This window comes from Lissotriton vulgaris, unplaced genomic scaffold (genome assembly GCF_964263255.1).
Source record: "Lissotriton vulgaris unplaced genomic scaffold, aLisVul1.2 SCAFFOLD_271, whole genome shotgun sequence".
Classification (NCBI taxonomy): domain Eukaryota; kingdom Metazoa; phylum Chordata; class Amphibia; order Caudata; family Salamandridae; genus Lissotriton; species Lissotriton vulgaris.
Window position 1 is genome coordinate 442,112 of NW_028242776.1, and position 19,667 is coordinate 461,778.

A 19,667-nucleotide genomic window follows, 5' to 3' on the forward strand; every position below is an offset into this window, starting at 1 on the left:
GATCTATGACCTCGGCCGGCACACATTTATGCAGAGAATATGACAAGGCTTGAACTTTACACAGTGTGCACTGCACACCGCAGAAAAGCTCTGTTGAACAGGAGAGAGAAGGGGACGATTACAACACTCAGTGAATGGGGGTTGGTAGTGAAACCAGCGAGCAACAGCCCTAAAGAATAAAGTGTCTGAAACTTTATAGTGGCTCCGCTTGCAATAAGTAAATTTCATTACAAGACTGCTGACTTTCTAGAGAAGGATGCGACAGCTGTGCGCACGAAGGAGTTGTTTTGCAGTAGTAAATCAGCTTTAATTTGTGGAGGATACACTTGGTTTGCCAACGTTAATGTAGTTTTTAATATGTCTTAATGTGGCAGTTACGCTTGACGTTCCCGGGATTGAGAACTGAATCAGGGATGAAGTATAACACTTTAAGGCAGGAACCAGTGCAAAAATAACTACGTTCTGGGTGCCTTCGCAACAGTTGTTAGTCTTTTAGTGGGCTACTTCATTGTAGGAGACTTTCAGTGTAGACAAAATGGAACAAGCATTTACAATGCAATGGTTTTGCCTTTGTTAAAGTTAGAGCTATTGGCATTGCTCTTGACATTATTTTTATTTATGTTTTTTTTTTTTTTTAACAGCGCCTTGAGACCCGTAAGGTTGAGTAGTTCGCACTTTACAAATACAGATTTATTTATTTATATCACGTGTCTTTCTGTGGCATCGGCAGAATATTCTGGGCACTTCTACCGGACCTCACACCGAACTGCATAACACTCCACAAGGCACACGTCCATGTCTCTTCCCATAACCCCCAGGTAGGATGAGCCTTTACTGCTCACACACTACACCCCTTAATAAGAACAAGGGACTTCGACTTAGTGTAAAATATTGTTTTATGATCTAGGATTTACTTTTTATTCATGTGTTGTGTAACACTGGCTCGCTGAAAGCCTCTGGCTGACGCATTCCCAAAAAATCCTGACATATGAAAGTTAACTATGCAAAATAAATCGCCTCCAACAAGTGCATGAATACCCGTGTGTGTGTGTGCCAAACTACACAACAAGTATTGATTCAATTTGGGCAGCCTGTGTGCGCGATGGAACGCCGAGCATACTACTTTCAAGCCTGGTTTGGTGCGACAAATCCAGTCAATTATACGTGCCAGACAAAATTGTAATGACATTCTAGCTGTCATTGCATGACACTGAAATGTGTACTCGTATCACGTGGCTTTGCTAATCCATCAGTAAAGTGCTGTGTGTTGTTACAGACGCACGCTCAGGAACTGCAAACCATGCATCCTGTTGCCAGAGGTGAGTTTATGACGTGTGCACTTCAGTGACGTTACGGCTCTTGCATGTTTGCATATCTTAGTTAGGTTCACTGTCATTGAGCGGAGTGCATGGCCAGTGGGAGTGCCCAGTGCATACTCAGCGTTCCGAGCCTGTTTTATACATGTAAAGCGTTGCTGCACTTCCGCGCGGATTAGATTACAGTATATTTGTAGCCTGAGTGACCACCACGCGGTCCGTCATGTTGTACATAGTCTATAAAAAAAAATAAAGGATACTTATAGATCGCCGAGACCCTGAACTGATAAACAAACACAACTTGAGACTAATGCAAAAAAACCCTGGAAAACAATTAACAGTGGCATTAACAGTAATAGAAACAAGTATATACGGGCACACGGACAGTGGGAGGGGGGGCGGGAACGGACAGCGGGAGGGGGGGGGGTGGTCGGGAACGGGATAAAAACAAAAAGGAAACAGAAAAAAGACATTAAGAGCGAAAACGTCAAAATATGTAAACATACAAAGTGAAAACACATTTATAAAGAAAATGCTCCTTACCTGATCGCTTCGTGGGAACTCAAATCTTGCAGCCAACTCCAACAACAAACACTTGTAGAAAAAAGAAAACAGGCCGACTCGAAAAAAAAATAATAACACACACCCACCGCCGCGATGACGATCAGAAGTGGGTGGAGAGGGAAAAAATTGCGGGAACGCCCACGAATCTGGTCCGGCCTTGACGGACAGATCCGGCTTCCAATGGCTAGCCTCCATTTATGGAGCTAGCCAATGGGAGCCGGGGGCGGGTCATCGATCCCACATGATACTCATAAGGTTTTGTTGCGCATGCGCACTACGTGCTCATTTTGCAGGCAAAACCTAAAACGTAGTTTGTACTGGATTGTTATTTTTGTAGTGGGTATGACACTTAAGAGATTCACTGATCATTGGATACAAAAAAGGAGGATCAGCTTAAGGTAGCCGGTCAAGGGGCACCTAAATCTCCCTTTCTCCCTCATAGCGCAACTGGGTGGTAGCTGCCCAATAAAAAAGCAAGTTATATGGCTGAAGAGATTGCTTTCATGGAACCTCTACGCCAAAACAACTTACACTGCCCTGGTGATTGAGTGGAAGTGTGAGAGAGCCTGGCGAGCAACAGAGGACCTGGTTTGTAAATATGGAACAAAACCTCCGGCCAGCATAGATCACTGCCAGGGAGTTCAAGCAGAAAATAAATAGAGACAGAGAAAGTGCAGACTTGTTTGACAGCCCAGGAGGAAAATGCAACCTGAGGTAGCATGGCAAGGAAGGGTGTGGGCAACCTTTTCTGCACATACACACAGAGGTAGTTGTGTGTACGGGTGCAGTGCGGGGAGGTTTAAGAGGTGGCAAGCACGCAGCGGACGGTTTTCATTTCCTGGATCCACTTTACTGCTGATGGTGCACAGCAACTCTTTTCGGTTTGACTTAAAAATAGTCTGTCCTGCAGATTCAGGGAGTTGCCGGTGATGGGGTGATGTTGCCCTTACCCGTTCTTGGTGTCTGCAGTTTATGGCGGCAGCGCTGCTCTCCTGCTCCTCCCGGTGCAGCTCCAGCAGCGCTTCCACGTCCAGCTGCTCAACGTGGCATCCAAGGCCCAAGCCCTGCAGCACAGACGCTGGGGACCAAAGACAGCGATGAAGGACTAACCTTAGCAAACATCATAGCCATAATCATCTAAAGGTTGTTACCTATGTGGTATGCATGTTATGCTTATAACATACATACCACACAGTATGTCCGCGGTTTTGTCGGTAATATAACGGCCAGGTTGTACCCGCTATATTACAGACAAGACCGGTATTTTGATGGTACGGTAAACTAAAAAAAAAATTAAAAAAAAAAAAATTTGCAATGTAATCAGTCCGATTGCATTGCAAATGCTTAAATTAAAAAAAAATTAATTAAAAAAAAAAAAAAAAAAAAAAGAAGGAGTGTGGCGCCGCTTCAAAGACACCACGCTCTGGTTCTTTATATATTTCTTAAGCGCAGAGTCCTTAAAGCAGGCACTGCGCTCAGTGCTAAAGTTAAGAAACATAGAAATAATCTTAGTGCGGTGTCCGTGAAGCGGCGTCGCGCTCAGTTTCAAAGTTAACCAGCTGGAATGACAAAAAAAGTCCTCACCCTATAATTAAAGAGGATGGGAACACGCCGCCAGTAAATTATCCAATCCCGGTGGGCGGGGCCAAAAGGAGACAAGGCGTCAACAAGGAGGGACTAAGACGCCTCCTTTTCAATCAGAAGCCAGCGTTTTGCATGCACAAAGACGCCAGCGAATGAGGAAGATGGGTGGGGCTTCAACTCCACCTCCGAGAGCTTTGGAATCTGTATTGATTCCAAGAAGCTCTCGTATAACGAGAGCAGTGCATGTGTGCTGCTTTCGCCAGCCGAGTCTGAAAAACTTAAAAGTCTTCTTCTGAAGAGGTTCAATGGTCGGAGCACATTGTTTTCTGTTGCGTGGGTTAAAACTTCATTATGTGTTTTTTGCATTTACACGGGGCGTTGCTCTTGCTTGCTTGGTTTCTATTAGTGACAGGAATTTCACTAGCTTTCCAATTATCTGCGGGTCCTTGGAGTCAAAACATGCAATCACAGCCTGTCTCCAGGTTCGAATTCCTCGTTCGTTGAAATGTGCTTTGAGTAATCCTACCCTTCCTCCTTTAGTTTTTTACAGGAGCAGATTTGATGTTCCATGTCTTCAGTGCCGTTCCCACATAGTCTGCATGTGTTTCGACATTTTCCCCACTGCCAGGGTGGTAGGTGCGGAATGGCTGGCAGGATACCTAGCCTGTATTTTAGGAATTTTCTTTGGTCTTACTGGAGTACCCCATATTGAAGTATACCTGTGACCCAAGTAATTTGTAGCCGCTCAGAATCATCCAGGCGTGGCTCCTGCGGGCAAAGACAGCTTTGGCGTCGACAAGGGAGATTGTTACTTCTTGCTTACAGAGCGAATGAGAAGTTGGAGTTTCCCATTGATCGACTAACCCAGTAGTAGCAAGTGAGTCCTCCAAGTACTTCCTGGCGAGTTGGATATGTTGCAAAGTTCTTGCCAGAGCTGATGGTTTAGTGTATTCCGGGGAGAGTTCTTATTTTGTGATAGCACATTATATAGAAACCTTGCCTCGTCAAGAGTTGTTTGATTAAGCAGAACTCCAATCGAATCGGTGAGGGTGAGGCATAGTTTGGCAGGTTAAGCATAACTGTATAGTCCCTGGCCATGGTGTTGTCCAGCAGTTTTGCGTCCCTACCCCTCAGAGCCTCACTGCCATAGGTGATGGAGGATAGGATTTTAGCTTGGACTACCATGAGGAGAGGTGAAAGGATAGGTCCTGTGAGCTTTGTTTTTAACTGCCTTAGTGTTGTTGCTTTTGCCATCCCCTTCCTTCTGATGACCTCGAGTAGGTTGGCGAATGGACTGCCTTAGTCGATGGTTACCTTTAAGTATTTGTAGGCAGGTGTATTCGCAATTGTTTTTTTTTTGCTGGAGGAGGTATACAATATAGTAAAACAACACTATTGCTATCCTCATGCAGTTAATAAACTAGTAATGACACCTGCTATAAGTTAAAAATAAATACTGCTCACTCGTCTAAACAACCACCACCAAAACACAATCTCTAAACTGCTTACTAATAAATGCTGAATCACTCTATAAAAACAAGTACCATACCTACAACCTGCACCCGGACACAACCGGACTTACGCTTCATAACTGAATCATGGTTGGGAGTTGACATGTCCCCAGAGTGGTATGTATCCATTCCTCCAGGCAAGCAAACCCTCATACATAATCATATAGGCAACAGAAGAGGTGGACTAGCTGTTCTATTCAAGCAAACAATAAATCTTACCAAAGCTGAAGACATTTCCATACAAGGTTGTGAGAACCTCATCACCAGTTGAAATACTTTACCAACTTACTCCTGCAACTTCCTCCTCCTTCACAGACTGCCACCTAGCAATGCAACATGCCCAGACATGTTTCTAGACACTGTTCCAAACCTTATAACACTGCACTCCAACCTATGCATTCTTGGTGACCTTTTTGTTTGACAGAACCAATACCCCCATCCAAAAACTATCATCACTGGCCTAGTCACACTGAACCAATATCATACACAAACAACACTGGACACCTCTTGGATGTAATTTTTGCAAATCAAGAACTATTTAACTTTTACTCACTTACTCCAGTCATACAGTCATGCTACCATTGGGTAGCTTTCCAACATAAAACAAAAAAAAAACACAACACACCTAAGATCACCTTACATGCATCCACCTAACAATTGTGTAACAAACTCAATGTTTAATACTTAGGAACACAACTAACATCCAACAATGATCTGCACATAAATTCTGTTAAAAACTGAGTGGCTACAGGAAGCTTTTGATATCCCAATACCACTAAGAACAACGTAACAGGAAAACGAAAACAAGCACCTTTTAGAAATAGAGACATAAAAAAAGAGTAAGCTAATTAGAAAGCTGCAACAGACTTGTCTCAAAGCGAACCGCAATAAAGACAAATTTCACCAATGCAAACTTAACAGAATATACAAGTCAACAATCAAAAATGCGGGGGAAAAAAAAAGTACTATTCGTTTAGAATTGAAAATGCTAAATGTGCAAATAAAGAACTTTCTAAAATTCTCACAGAATTTCCTAAACCTAAATGCACAGAAGGAACTCACCCGATTACTCAAGATTTCACTGCACTGACAAACTGGCAAATCATTTACACAATCGAAGCAGACACATTGGACTCCTATTTAAAACAAATCAATATCCAAAAGTTAATTTATGGATCTGGTCAAAGCAACCAAGTCAGCTGGCCACCCTTCTACCCCTATCCCACCACAAATCTGGAAGAACCTTCTTTCAACTGCTTCTGCTGACACACCAGTAAGAAGAATTATCAGTTATTCTTTAACCACTGGAATCTTTCCAGAAAACCTAAAGAAGGCATACAGGCCCATTATTAAAGAAAACTCTCCTTGATCTGCAGACCCCGACAACTACAGGCCAAATACAAATGGATCTTTCCTGGGCAAACTGGTAGTCTAAAGTATCGAGTTATCTTCAATGAACTTTAACATCTGAGCGAATGTTGCTCTGTCTATCAAACAGGATTGCGCCCAGGAACAGGCACAGAATCTGCCCTCATTGCCATCTCGGATGACCTTAAGAACACAGTTGCTCGCAACAGGGTTGCTGCAAATCTCTTGGACCCATCAGTTGCCTTCGACACAGTCGACCATGACACTCCAATAAAAAAGGCTTTACGAAGCCGGCATAAAGGGGACTGTTCTCGACTGGATCATATCCTATCTTCGAAACAGAACACATGTCATCCATTTTCCCTCTTTCTTATCCAAACTGTACTTCTGAAAAGCAAGGGATCCCTTAAGGCGCTATTATCTCACCCAAGATTTACAACATCTACATGAAGTCATTAAGGAGTCCTGCCCTGCTGAAGGGCACAGATGTCTAATTGTTTTCCCACCAACGCCTGTAACCTCCTTTGCCTATCTATGAAAGTGACGTGGGTAGGGGCTTTTTCAGGATTCAACAGTTCAGCATGTAAGCATTGTGTAAGGGTTTGTGTAAGCGTTATGTAAAAATGCCATAAGAGGGTTATGTAAAGTGTGATGTAACCATGACAAAGGGGTTTTTAGTGAATTCCTATAGTACCCAAAATGTATAAAGGGCAGATCTGAAACTGTTCTAGTTCGTTCTCTCTCAGGCACTTGTAGTATCTGTATGACGGAGCCATCTCAGGAGATATAATAAACTTGTGTTTTGTTCCACTCTAGCGTCGATCCTCATTTAGTGAACCCGTAGACAAATGGTGTCCCTGCACTAGTGAGACAGATAAGATATCTCACTTCTACAGAACCATCTCATAATGAATGTTTCCAAAAACTGAAATACTCATGTATGCAGTGTTTGTGATAGAAGAACAATGTCGTCTGCATATTGGAGGCTGGTGATTGGCGTATTATCTAGTTTTGTGGGGTCCATTTGAACATGTTGGAGATCTTTCTCAAGGTCGGCAGTGTAGTTATTAGATAGGCAAAGGGCCAACACGCACCCCGGTTTTAATCCAGCCTTGGTTGGAACCTACATGACCTAATTGCATTGAGCTTGACCTATAAATTGTTCCAAATTGCGTGATCCTAGGAAAATATTTTATTTCATTGAGTCGCCATTTTCTTCTTTATTAAATATGAGAGCACCTTCAAATTTGTAAGTTCAGCATGTCTGCTGTACAAAAACTTTATGTTTGATTAAATAGACTAAACTTTCGCACCATGGGTAACAAAAATCTAGCCCAAATAAAAGGTACTTTTGACCACTCATTTGCCTCATCAACATCAGGGCAGGAATGTTTCTACGTTCATGTTTAAAAAACTCACTTTTAATATATACATACATACATACATACATATATATATATATATATATATATATAGGACTAAAGCATGGTGTGCTAGTGTGCAGTCATTTGCAGACAGCACATTTCAATTGAAATGGCAACAAACTTTCCAACAGACATGCAGTTTTACTGATTAAAACTATATAGCCTATAAAAAAATGGGGAATTTAGGTTTCAGCCAATATTTATCAATTGCGCTTCACCAAGTAAACTGTTTAACTGTGCACTTAAAGAACTTGAACGTTAGTAAAGTGTTCCGAATCCTTTTGACACTAATAAAATATTTGTTTCCATCACACATCAGAATTTTATTTTTTAAGTGCTTTCCCAACTACTGACACATTTTGAAATATTTGTACAGTTCATAGAAAAGTTATTCAAGTGCTTTTTAAGAACAAAACGGTTATCCTATAGCCTTTCATTGCAGACAGCAAGATTGCCATACAGTTCACTTTCTTTTGCTTTCTCAGTCTGCAAAGTTGGTGAATTTTGCAAGCACGAGCTCCAGCATAAAATAAGGAGCAATGTGTAAAACATAATCTGACTTCTGTCTTTGAACGCACAGCACATGTAACAAGATTAAAAACAAGCATTTGCAATGCAATAGGTCTCGAATTAGGAAAGTTTCAGCTATTGGTATTGTAAATGACAAATTTTTTATTGATCTGTTGGTTTTTAATATAGCGAATTTAATAGCTTTGTCATTTACAATGCCAATAGTTTTAACTTTTGCAAATGTGACACCTATAGCATTTGTAATGCAATGTGTTGTATTTACGTGACTTAGATGTATTGATATTACAAATAGCAATAGCTTTAAAAAAAGAAAAATAAGAATACTTAAATAAAAGTTACTGTAATTTATAATGACAATAGCTTAAACTTTTGTAAACAACTTTTGTGAAGATTCTGTTCATTGTATTTTATTGTGACGAAAATCCAGAAATAGAAGTGAAATATTAACATCTTTGTGACATTTGTAATAAAACTTGAAACATTGAGAGAACATATTTGAACCAGTTGTTGTTGAATTGTTGCACAGATTGATGCTGTGGTGGCGCTGAGTGATGTTTTGGTGGCGACAAGTGATGCGGTGGCGTTCAGTGATGATGTGGTAGCGCATAGTGATGTTGTGGTGCCCCTGAGTGACATTGTGGTGGTGCTATGTGATACTGTGGTGATGCGATAGAGTGATAAGAGGGGGGGGGGCGATAGATAGATAGACAGACAGACAGAAAGAGTGTATTTATGTTGCATTGAGTAGAGTGCAAGTATGAGGTGTGTCATTATATTGCACCGAGTGGTATTATATGGAGTGTATTTACGTTGCATTGTGAAGAGTAATTATGTGGCATGTAATTATGTGGCACTGAGTGGTATTTGGAGTGTATGTTGCATTGAGTACAGTGTAATTATTTGGCGTGTAATTATGTGGCACTGAGTGGTATTTGGAGTGTCTGTTGCATTGAGTACAGTGTAATTATTTGGCGTGTAATTATGTGGCACTGAGTGGTATTTGGAGTGTCTGTTGCATTGAGTGCAGTGTAATTATGTGACACTGAGTGGTATTTGGAGTGTATGTTACACTGAGTGCAGTGTAATTATTTGGCGGGTAATTATGAGGCACTGAGTGGTATTTGGAGTGTGTTGCATTGAGTGCAGTGTAATTATGTGGCGTGTAAATATGTGACACAGTGGTATTTGGAGTGTATGTTGCATTGAGTGCAGTGTAATTATGTGGAGTGTAATTATGTGGCACTGAGTGGTATTTGGAGTGTATGTTACACTGAGTGCAGTGTAATTATTTAGCGGGTAATTATGAGGCACTGAGTGGTATTTGGAGTGTCTGTTGATTTGAGTGCAGTATAATTATGTGACACAGTGGTATTTGGAGTGTATGTTACATTGAGTGCAGTGTAATTATGTGGCGTGTAAATGTGACACAGTGGTATTTGGAGTGTATGTTACATTGAGTGCAGTGTAATTATGTGGCGTGTAAATATGTGACACAGTGGTATTTGGAGTGTATGTTGCATTGAGTGCAGTGTAATTATGTGGCGTGTAATTATGTCGCAGTGAGTGGTATTTGGAGTGTATGTTGAATGGAATGCAGTGTAATTATGTGGCGTGTAATTATGTGGCTCTGATTGGTATTTGGAGTGTATGTTGCATTGAGTGCAGTGCAATTATGTAGCATGTAATTATGTGGCACTGAGTGGTATTGTGTGGAGTGTATGTTGCATTGAGTGCAGTGTAATTATGTGGAGTGTAATTATGTGGCACTGAGTGGTATTTGGAGTGTATGTTGCATTGAGTGCAGTGTAAATATATGGCGTGTAATTATGTGGCACTGAGTGGTATTTGGAGTGTATGTTGCATTGAGTGCAGTGTAATTATGTGGGGTTGTGTGTGGGTGTTGTGTGTGGGGGGTGGGTGGGATGTGTGTATGGGGTGTGTGTGGTGTGTGTGGGTCATTCTCTCAAGAAAAAACAGAAGTGAATGTGTGAACATTATTCGAAACAACAGTAAACACTGCGAAAAATACAAGCATGAAAAATGTGGAATCTATTAAGTTGCATAAAAAGAACGAGATAGCTACATTCCCTAAATGTGTAGTACTCATGGCTGCTAGCAGATGAGATCTGTTGAAGGATGGTTTGCCTCCTGTTACTTGCCCTTATGATGAGCAGGCGTGGAGAGCAACATGCAGCAGAGCAACAGGCCAGAGGTTGGGGAGAAGAATTTTTGAAAAATCTAAAGAAAGCCAAGGATGAAGAAGCACTGCGCAGGAGGAAGGAGCAACAGAGAGCAGGTCTGGGCGAGTGGAATAAAATGCAGCAATGAAGAAGAGAGAGCAAATGGGGTGAGGGGAGCAGCATGGAGCACTCAAGGCAAGGGTTGCAGGACTTTAGTGGAAAGAAAGCTGCACACAAGCCCTCGTGTTTAGCGAACATGAAAAACTCCCTACACACGAAACATTAAAGCACCTTTCTTTAAAACTGTATTTATTTGTTTTCTATCATTTTGTAATATATTTATTTAATGGCAGCATCTTCTTTACGGAGCGGTCTAAACAGCAGCCCGGGCTGCACTGCCCCATGGAACTTTAGGAAAGCTGAACGTCACTATGAGGGTAGACAGCCCATGCTGTAAACGGTCAGCAATGGAAAACAAGCTGCCTTTGAATAAGGACAGGCAGCGCTGGGAGGGGGGCTGATTCACGAGCAGATGGGCCCGTTTATGACCTGTGGAGCTCGTGAAGTGGCTGGTGGGAAATGTCTTGCTTCGTGGGAGGGGTAGGGGGAGTGGGGCGCGTTTGAAGTGGCTGGTAGTTTGAAGTCTGATGCCGAGGCACAGACAAATGGTGTGCGATGGGCGGGGGGGGGGGGAGTGTGGGGGGGTTGTGGGTCATTCTCTCAAGAAACAAGAACTGAAATATGGGGCTGTTCAATCGCCTTTTTAGAAAGTTATGAGCTGTACGTGGCACTATACAAACATGCAAATACTGGCAGCTCCTCGGCAAGCGCCTCATTGTACTTCTAATGGCAAGAGTTACCAGTGTCAGGAGTGTTAATGCAGGCCCTTGGGATGGGGGGCAGGACAGGCAGATCTCTGTGGCACGGGGCGGCAGTTCTGCGGGGTGGCAATGAGAGAGGCGTGATGGGGTATGGGCTGAGCCTCTCTGGATGAAGGACTTCCAGGGGAGACCTTAAAAAGAGACCGCCAGGAGCAAAGGTAAAGAAACCGGGGAGACACGGAGACAACAGAAGAGTGCAGGGCGGGGAAGGGGAGAGCGGTGAGAGGAGGGGAGACCGGATAACTCGAAAGAAAGAGGATAGGACAGAGGTAAGGGACAAAGGAGAATGGAAATGGCGGGAATAGATAAACGGTAGAAAGAAAACAGTGAGACAGAAAGTAGAGTGAAAAGAGTGAGGCAGGGTAAAGTAGGAGTAATGGTGGAATCGAGAGAGAAAGAGAAAGATGCCAAGGCAGGGGGAAGGGGGAGATAAAGATGTGAAACAGTGGGAGAGGGAGAGGAGACAAATGGAAGAGAAACTGCAGCAGAAAAGACTGGAAAAAAGATAAAGGTGGAGCTATGAAGGCCGTGGCACACCGGGAGGGAAATAAGTTCATGTATACAATAAAAAAGCGAGTGAGCAAAGGGGCGAGTGAAACAAGGAAGAGAAGAATGTGAGAGGTGAGGTACAAAGGGACAGCGGAAAACAAGCTCTGGGCATTGCTGTGGCGGGCGGGGGAGCGGCAGCCATTGAAGTCTGATGCCGAGGTACAGACAAGTGGTTGTTTACGCAGGGGGGGGGGGAGCAGCAGCCTTTGAAGTCTGATGCGAGGCACAGACAAATGGTGGTGTGATGTGGCTGGCGATGCCGTGCAGGCGCATAGCTCACATGAACTGTACGCGATCCGCAAGTTTGGTAGAGTTTAAGTTTTTGAACTGCCTACTATAATCTCGCCTATCTATCCCTGCGGGATAGATTAGTTGAGACCTAATGAGTATTTATTGTTCTTCCACTTTCTTAATTTTAAGAACATCTGTTCTTTGTCAGCGCGAGTCTTGTGCCAGACCAGGCAAGTAGTCCCTAAAAAACAGCTTGCCCTGGTAACATCTGACTTGCAATAGCGAGTGGACGAGAAGATTTCTTGAGGCCGGATATATCTACCATGCTCACCGATTCAAGAAAATCCTTTGAGTCTTGTTTACCGCTGAAGCACTGCTTAAGACAACTGTGAGGATCTGGGTGGGTTATACGACATGGCCTGGTAGCAATATCATTGAATGCACTAGCAAAACCTTTATTGAGTCAAGTCAGGCTTGTTTGAACAACCTTCAGCTCAACCCTGAGAAGCTATGGCTTTCGAGCAGCAAGGCCTGAAAACAATAACTTAGTTACATAGCCTCCTGAAACTGAACTCAGACAAGACGGAAGTCCTCATCCTAGGATCATTGCCGTCCGCCTGGGACGACTCCTGGTGGTCCCCTGCCCTGGGCACCATTCCCAAACCAACGGACCATGCACGTAATCTGGGCTTCATCCTGGACTCCTCCCTCTCGATGACCAGACAAGTCAACGCCGTCTCATCATCGTGCTTCAACACCCTGCGCATGCTCCGCAAGATCTTCCGATGGATCCCCACTGAAACCAGGAAGACGGTCACACAAGCACTCGTCACCAGCCGGCTGGACTACGGAAACACCCTCTACGCCGGTACCACAGCTAAACTTCAGAAAAGACTCCAGCGCATCCAGAACGCCTCCGCATGACTCGTCCTGGACATCCCCCGACACAGCCACATCTCCGGCCACCTGAGAGACCTGCACTGGCTCCCCGTCAGCAAGAGAATCACGTTCAGGCTCCTCACCCACGCACACAAGGCCCTTCACGACCTGGGCCCCAAGTACCTCAACAGCCGCCTGACCTTCTACGCGCCCACCCGCCAGCTACAATCGACCAGCCACGCCCTCGCCACCGTACCACGCATCCGCAAGGCCACCGCCGGGGGAAGATCCTTCTCCTTCCTGGCAGCCAAGACATGGAACTCCCTCCCCATCCACCTCCGACTGACCCAGGATCACCTCTCCTTCAGGAAGCTCCCCAAGACCTGGCTCTTCGAGCAGTAGCGGACCCCTCCCCCCCAGCGCCTTGAGACCCTTCCGGGAGAGTAGAGCGATATACAAATTACCATGATTGATTGATTGAGTTTAAAGCATTTAACAGTACCAAACAATGAAATACGAAAACCCACAAAATGAAAGAAACAACAATTTTATAAAAATGTAGTGTATTTGTTATTAATTTTTCGAGTGCAAGCAGAGCCAAATCGACCAGAGTGTTCCGGAGATAAAATCTTTGAAACATCCAATCACTTAATTTTGTCTACAAGTAATCACTGGTTCAACAAGAAGTTTGTAAACGTTTCAAAAGTTTGTAAATGTTTGTTCACCTACTCTAGCCGATTTTGGGTGACTTGACCCCTTCGATGCTCATGACGAGCTCAGCTCGTCATGCAGTACACTGGTCGTGAGCTCGTCATGAACAATGGGATCCTGCATTCCTTAGCACACAGCGGGATAATGCACCCATGCATGTGGTTAATTAGACAGGATGAAGGTCTGAGGGCTAATGGGGTAGATTTGGGCAGTTACCAGGCCACTAGACCGTATTCTAGTCCAGTTCCAGCCTTTACAGCATGATCGCCATAGATTGTAATGGAGTGGTTCTCATGCTGGGGATGCAGAATGAAAAGATACTCAAAGATGCTCCTGTAGCAGTGCAGTTGACAGGGGTGCATTTGTGGTGGGATCTGGGTCGACTAGTGATGTGGGTCCACAGAGTTAGTGCCCCATTAAGTCCTCTTTCAATGGGTATAAGGGCAGCAGCAGCTGTGCTTCTGTTCTCCAGACATAGTGGTTGGAAAAATCCTTTAGTGGAGGCTAGTGTCCGCTTGGGAGAACAAATCAGACTGACACCACTTCCGGGTTCGACTGACTTGGGTGCAACTTTTGCCCATTGAGTATTGGTTTCTTGAGGCATCCGGCAGCAGCTAATAGCAAATCTTATCCTGTGGCTGACAGCTTGTTAGTATGAGGCCACTAGACCAGCTGGGTCATAGAGTGGCAAGTTTCTATAAGTTGCTTTACTTTACTAGTGACATTAAATTCGACCTGGGCATCAGGTCGGGCCTAATGCTACGATAAATGTGACACCTTAGAGTACTGAGTTAAGTAGTCCCATTCAGAGGTTAGTCCGGCTGGGCCAGCCTGTAACCCTGTATTAGCCAATGGGGCTCCTAACTTTTTTCCACAGCAAAATTACAATTTGAGGGGTTTTGCAGGACGAACACACATATATACATGACCCACTTACTAATATACAACTCCCTGCCTTAGGGCTCTCTTGGCCTTCCTTAGGGGAGACTTACATATATGGATTGCAATAAATGGTAATGACAAAGTTGAACTGGCAGTGTGACTAAAGGCACTTCCAGTCTGCAGTGGCAGGCTGGGAACCATTTTGTACTATGTCACATACATGGTGGCACAATCCGTGCTGCAGCCCTGGGTGGTCACACTGCCTTACATGTCATTGGTACTCTAGGTATCATACTAGGGAATTATAAGTGAGTCAGTACTTGCCAATTGGGGACAGCCAATTCGACATAAACTTTGTAATGGGTAAGAACACTGGCAAGGAGGTCTGGTCAACAGGCCTCAGTCCATTCTCAGAGTCGAAAAGCCAGCAGCTAGTAGTCCAAATGGGGGTAAAAAGTGGGTAGAAACCTGCAAAAAGCCTCTTTCTTTCCAACTACTCAGTCAATATTCGGCCATGGTGCATGGAGCGTAACAATCTGCAAGAACAGCACTTCAAAGATGGAAAGTGGAGATATGCGTTATATGACATCTTATACATTCCGATCTTTTTAGTTCCGTTTTAATAATGCATTCTGGAAGGCTGCAGTTTTGTTTTAACACTGCACATATACATTTCCATATACCAACGTTATTAGCTATAAAGCCAGAACTGACTGACGTCCACCATGATATGGTGCCACTTTGCAGCAACAGCTCCTCGGTCATGTAGCACAGGCCTGGACAGGCCCTGCCAGGCACCTGATGTTTCAAAGGGTGGGACCGGTTTTGATGCTGGGAGAGAGTATTTATGTTGGCCACCAGCAAGCCTCTACACTCTATTATGCCTGGGTAGACACTCTCACGAGAAGCCAAGTCACAGGGAGTGGAGTAATCTGACAGTCAACTTGTACATTTAAAAAAAAAACTCGGCTGCATATTGTCAAGTAAGTATTAAAACTCCCTTTTGGCTTACAAAAATGTCACAAGTGGACTGCATTTGAAAATAACACATGGTCTTCAGCACCTGTTGCAGAGCCTTTTGTGTACGCAGAAAGTTATGTGGTATCATAGCAGTAAGATGATTATTGGGGTCAATTTATCTACTGGAGAGATCTATTTTGTCACCGTTTAGACTCTTCATAAATCAGCACAGTGGATTAATGAGCCTGCTGTAAGCTATAACGTACACCAGGCAGAGACAGGAACAGATTTTTCTAAGTTGATGGTGTAGTGGGATATTGCTTCTGTTGCAAAAATCCTGGGGTGTTACGTGTACAATCCTTGAAATATAGCTTATTAAATTACGAACTGCCTTCAAGAAACTACATGCTTTGCGGTTTGCAAAGCTTAAATTTAGAAACCTGCTGTTTTTTGGCAGCCTTTCTTAATAAGAGGTCCTTCCGTTAGCAATAAAGATTTACTAGTAAGTGCTACATAAATGGTTATTAGTGTACCTGCTCATACAGACTGCTGAATCTGAAAGTCATGCGTGTATATCGCTTGCATTCAAAGCTTAAAAAAATAAAAACTGAACCAAAATCATAGCTTGGGCACTTTTAAAGTGTCAACCAAATCAACTTTGTTTTCTGGCATCAAGGTATTGGATTCCACCTAGTACCGAGCCAGGAGGGGTCTGGCACAAAACGAGTGCTACTACCTTTTTTAAGTGAGGCAGATTATGTGCCCCAGCTTGAACTGATAATAAGAGTATTCTCTCTCACCCTGTTGGTTAATAAGCTGTTTTATAAAGTGCATAATGTTCACCATTTTCTACGTGCAGCGGGAGCGTGGTCTAATAAAATTTGCCTATGTAGATTTTGGTTCGCAGTCTAGTCCTGGTGTTGCACTAGTTAGATAAGCACCACACTACCTCACACATCAATGAATTAATCAAGTTAAGGAAAGTGTCACTAACTTCACACAAACTACGAAAAAGTCATCCGTAAATAAGAGTTATTGAAAACGGCCCACATAAGAAATCTGAAATCTTGGCAACCCTAAATCCCCTCCACCGTAAAAGCGCTCACAACACCCTCGTTCGGAGACTTCGACTAACATCTTAAATGTTCATCCAAAAAATACAAATTTCCTTCAGGAAATTAAGATCATTCCTCAATTCTAGAGTATTTTAAGAGACACTTTAATTTGAGCAACAAAAAACTACGCCCACTCCCCTCGGAGTTTGGCAATCCAGTAAACTGCTAAAATGCTAATGCATCACATATAACTAGGCGATAAGACCACCGCCCTGTTCTACTGAACACCTCAAGTTCCTTCTTAAAGGTACTAAGAATACTGCCCTCCTGCACAAATGACCACATCTGTCCTTGTACCCTTGCTGTCACTCACCCCCAGCAAGCAGACCTTCAGCTCGCGCAGGGCCATGGTGGGCGGTGGCTCCCCTTCTGTTCCCATCTGTTTGCCTTTTAGTCCAACTCCACACGCATCCCGACGTCTTCCGCCATCATGGAAGAAGGATGCACACACTACGTCACATGACGTGACCCCTCCCCTTCTTTTGTCATTCCGAAAGCAGTGTAGATCCTGTCATGTGACCATAATCTGCTGTCACTGTCTAGAGATCACTCTGGCTAATTAAGGGCTCAAGAACGGAGGATAGTGGTTTAATACGCGGCCATGGCCTTGATTTAGGAATAGGGAAAGAAGAGATTTGCATCAGTTCCAACACTTCTCTTCGAATGCCCCGCCCATGTTTGAGCAAATCAAAGCAGGTTTCTGAAACAGACTTGAAATACTGAAAAATACACATTGTAGGAAAAAAATCAAGAAACCGGCCGCAGTAGTATGCTTTTTGTGGAGTGTTAACCAGCGCTTACAATAAGATCATTTGCTGAGATTTTTTCAATTTCTAAAATCCCTTTTTTTATACAGTCATACATGTTTCTATTTCAAATAACATTCAAATTATTTACTGTGGATACGTCATAATTCTTTTGGAAAACAGCCTAGTAACTTAGTTGCCTCGTTGCCTCAAAAGACTTGCTTATATGGACTACATTTTTCGTAGCTTTTCTATGTCTATTGGGGACTGAGGCACAATTGCTTCCAGAATGGAAAGCACTCAGTACTGTCACGGTCGCCACGCAACGATAACACCCGCCTTCTTAGAACGGTGCGCTGCGGACTGTAAGCACTGGGACCTCTGCTGATCGGTTGCCTGGCGGTATTGCTTGGCGGCCATCTTTCAGAACTGATGTTGTTCCAATTCAAATCAATGGGTAGCCAGTCTAGACTCCGAGCCTTCTCTATGGTTGTTGCCCTTCCCTTCTCCCCTTTCAGGAAGTGAGAGGGCAGGGAGGCTCCGCCCCATGTCACTTCCAAGATGGCTGGTGAGTTGGGCTTTGCCCCTCTCCCTGTTTAGGGCAGGGAAGGAGGGGCATGTGAGGGAGGGGAAACCTTCTGCAGAATTGTGTTTATGTATTTAATATATGATTTGAGTGTTGCTCACGCCGTGTTTGGTTGCTGCCTGCTATTATTTCATCCTGGGTGCTTGTACATCAACATAGCGGCCTTTATGGGAGCTCTCTGACTCTTCATAAGCTGTCTGCTCCTTGAAGCCGTTTTGCTTTTTCACGGTCTCTTTGCTCTTCATTGTATCTTCTGGCCTTTCGGAACTTTTCTGTTGTCCTGAAGGCTTTCCCATGTGCACCGTTTTTGCCTCCCTTCAATAACCCGAACACCAGTGTCCTTATGTGTCCACACAGCCCCACTCGACTTCCACCATATGCCGCAATATCTAGCTTGGAATGTATAGTTTCCGCTTTCAGTATGTGTTGCATCCGTAGGACACTTATGATGCACTTTTGCTTCCTTTATGGCCAGTTAACCCTTGTAATATTGTCGTCATTCCCCTGCATAGAACGCTGCTTACACCCGTTGTCGTTTTCAGCATTGCAGTCTTGGGATCTGCAATTTGCCATTTAAAATTGTATTGCATTTCGGTTTTAATTTCGAAACTCCTTACCTGTATCGGATTTTTTAGAGCACCTTCAAAAGAACACAACGTTGGTTTATCTGTGTGTCCCGTTAATTGCTCTAACGTATGTTGTGTAATTTATTAGAGTCTGAACGGTTTTCAATGATTACAGTTGTTAGTAAGGCAATTCTTGTTACAGAAGCAGACCTAAATGACATCTATTTAAATGTATGCTATTCCTTCCTGTAGTTTTAAGCACTGTCTAGTCAAATGCCACGATGAAGTGCATTATGAACAATTCTCACTTGTGATGTTACGTTGCAGTGCCTTAGATTTTGTCTAACAACGTGGTTAATATAATATATATATATATATATATATATATATATATATATATATATATATATATATATATATCGCTAATTGGTATGAGTTTTATATGGATTGCATTTTGGCTTGCACTACTACATTCTGTGTCTTGTTATCAACACTATCTGGACGAAGTTTGTAGGAATTAACTTACATCTAGCATGTTATTTTTGGTTACAATATTGGGATATTATTTTACTTGTTTTGTAATTTTTTTAACTTACATTATTTGTTTCCACCCCAAATACCATATATTTTAATTTGTCCTTGTATGTATTTCATAATTTAAGTTCTTATACGAAAACTCATTATTTGTATCCAGTTTGGAGGCTGCCATTTTATTCTGGAAAGTGAGTGTGTATAAATATAAACAATATGGTTGTGCGGTTACCAGCACCCAGAAAATATATATTTTTGTAAATATCCGTATTCAATTTTAATTAGTTGGTGTTGAGGAAACAAAAAAAAGGCATCCCTTAGTTTGGAAAGCCTGGACAGTTCAGAAATTCAACACTAAGACAAGTTGACCAGAGATTTGTTAAAGGTTTCTGAAGGACGCTGTATTATATTGAGTAAAAATACAAATAAAGGGGCACAGCAACATAAATTGAAAGACAGAAATTAAAAGAAAATGCAATAAAGTACAATATAAATTGTGATTAAGACGCAAGTTGAACCAGGTGATGAGGCTATGAAGCAGTTTAAATTAAG

The 19,667-nt window shown here is 43.1% G+C and overlaps 2 protein-coding genes across 3 annotated transcripts in view; one reads left to right on the plus strand and one right to left on the minus strand.

Annotated features, from left to right (window-relative positions):
* The window catches only part of LOC147668844 (ras-related protein Rab-22A-like), a 156,336-nt gene extending 139,201 nt beyond the window's left edge, over positions 1-17,135 (minus strand). The window contains exon 1 of the mRNA XM_086948399.1: positions 17,000-17,135. Coding sequence (XP_086804525.1) covers positions 17,000-17,065 — 66 coding nt within the window. The 5' untranslated portion in view covers positions 17,066-17,135. The remainder of the gene's footprint in view (positions 1-16,999) is intronic.
* An 805-nt stretch (positions 17,136-17,940) lies between these two features.
* The window catches only part of LOC147668845 (serine/threonine-protein phosphatase 4 regulatory subunit 1-like), a 365,836-nt gene continuing 364,109 nt past the window's right edge, over positions 17,941-19,667 (plus strand). Inside the window, exon 1 of one of the 2 annotated variants that reach the window (XM_086948406.1) lies at positions 17,941-18,000. In XM_086948406.1, the coding sequence (XP_086804532.1) occupies positions 17,994-18,000 (7 nt within the window). In that variant the 5' untranslated portion in view covers positions 17,941-17,993. The remainder of the gene's footprint in view (positions 18,001-19,667) is intronic. The other variant, XM_086948404.1, reaches the window with a different exon arrangement.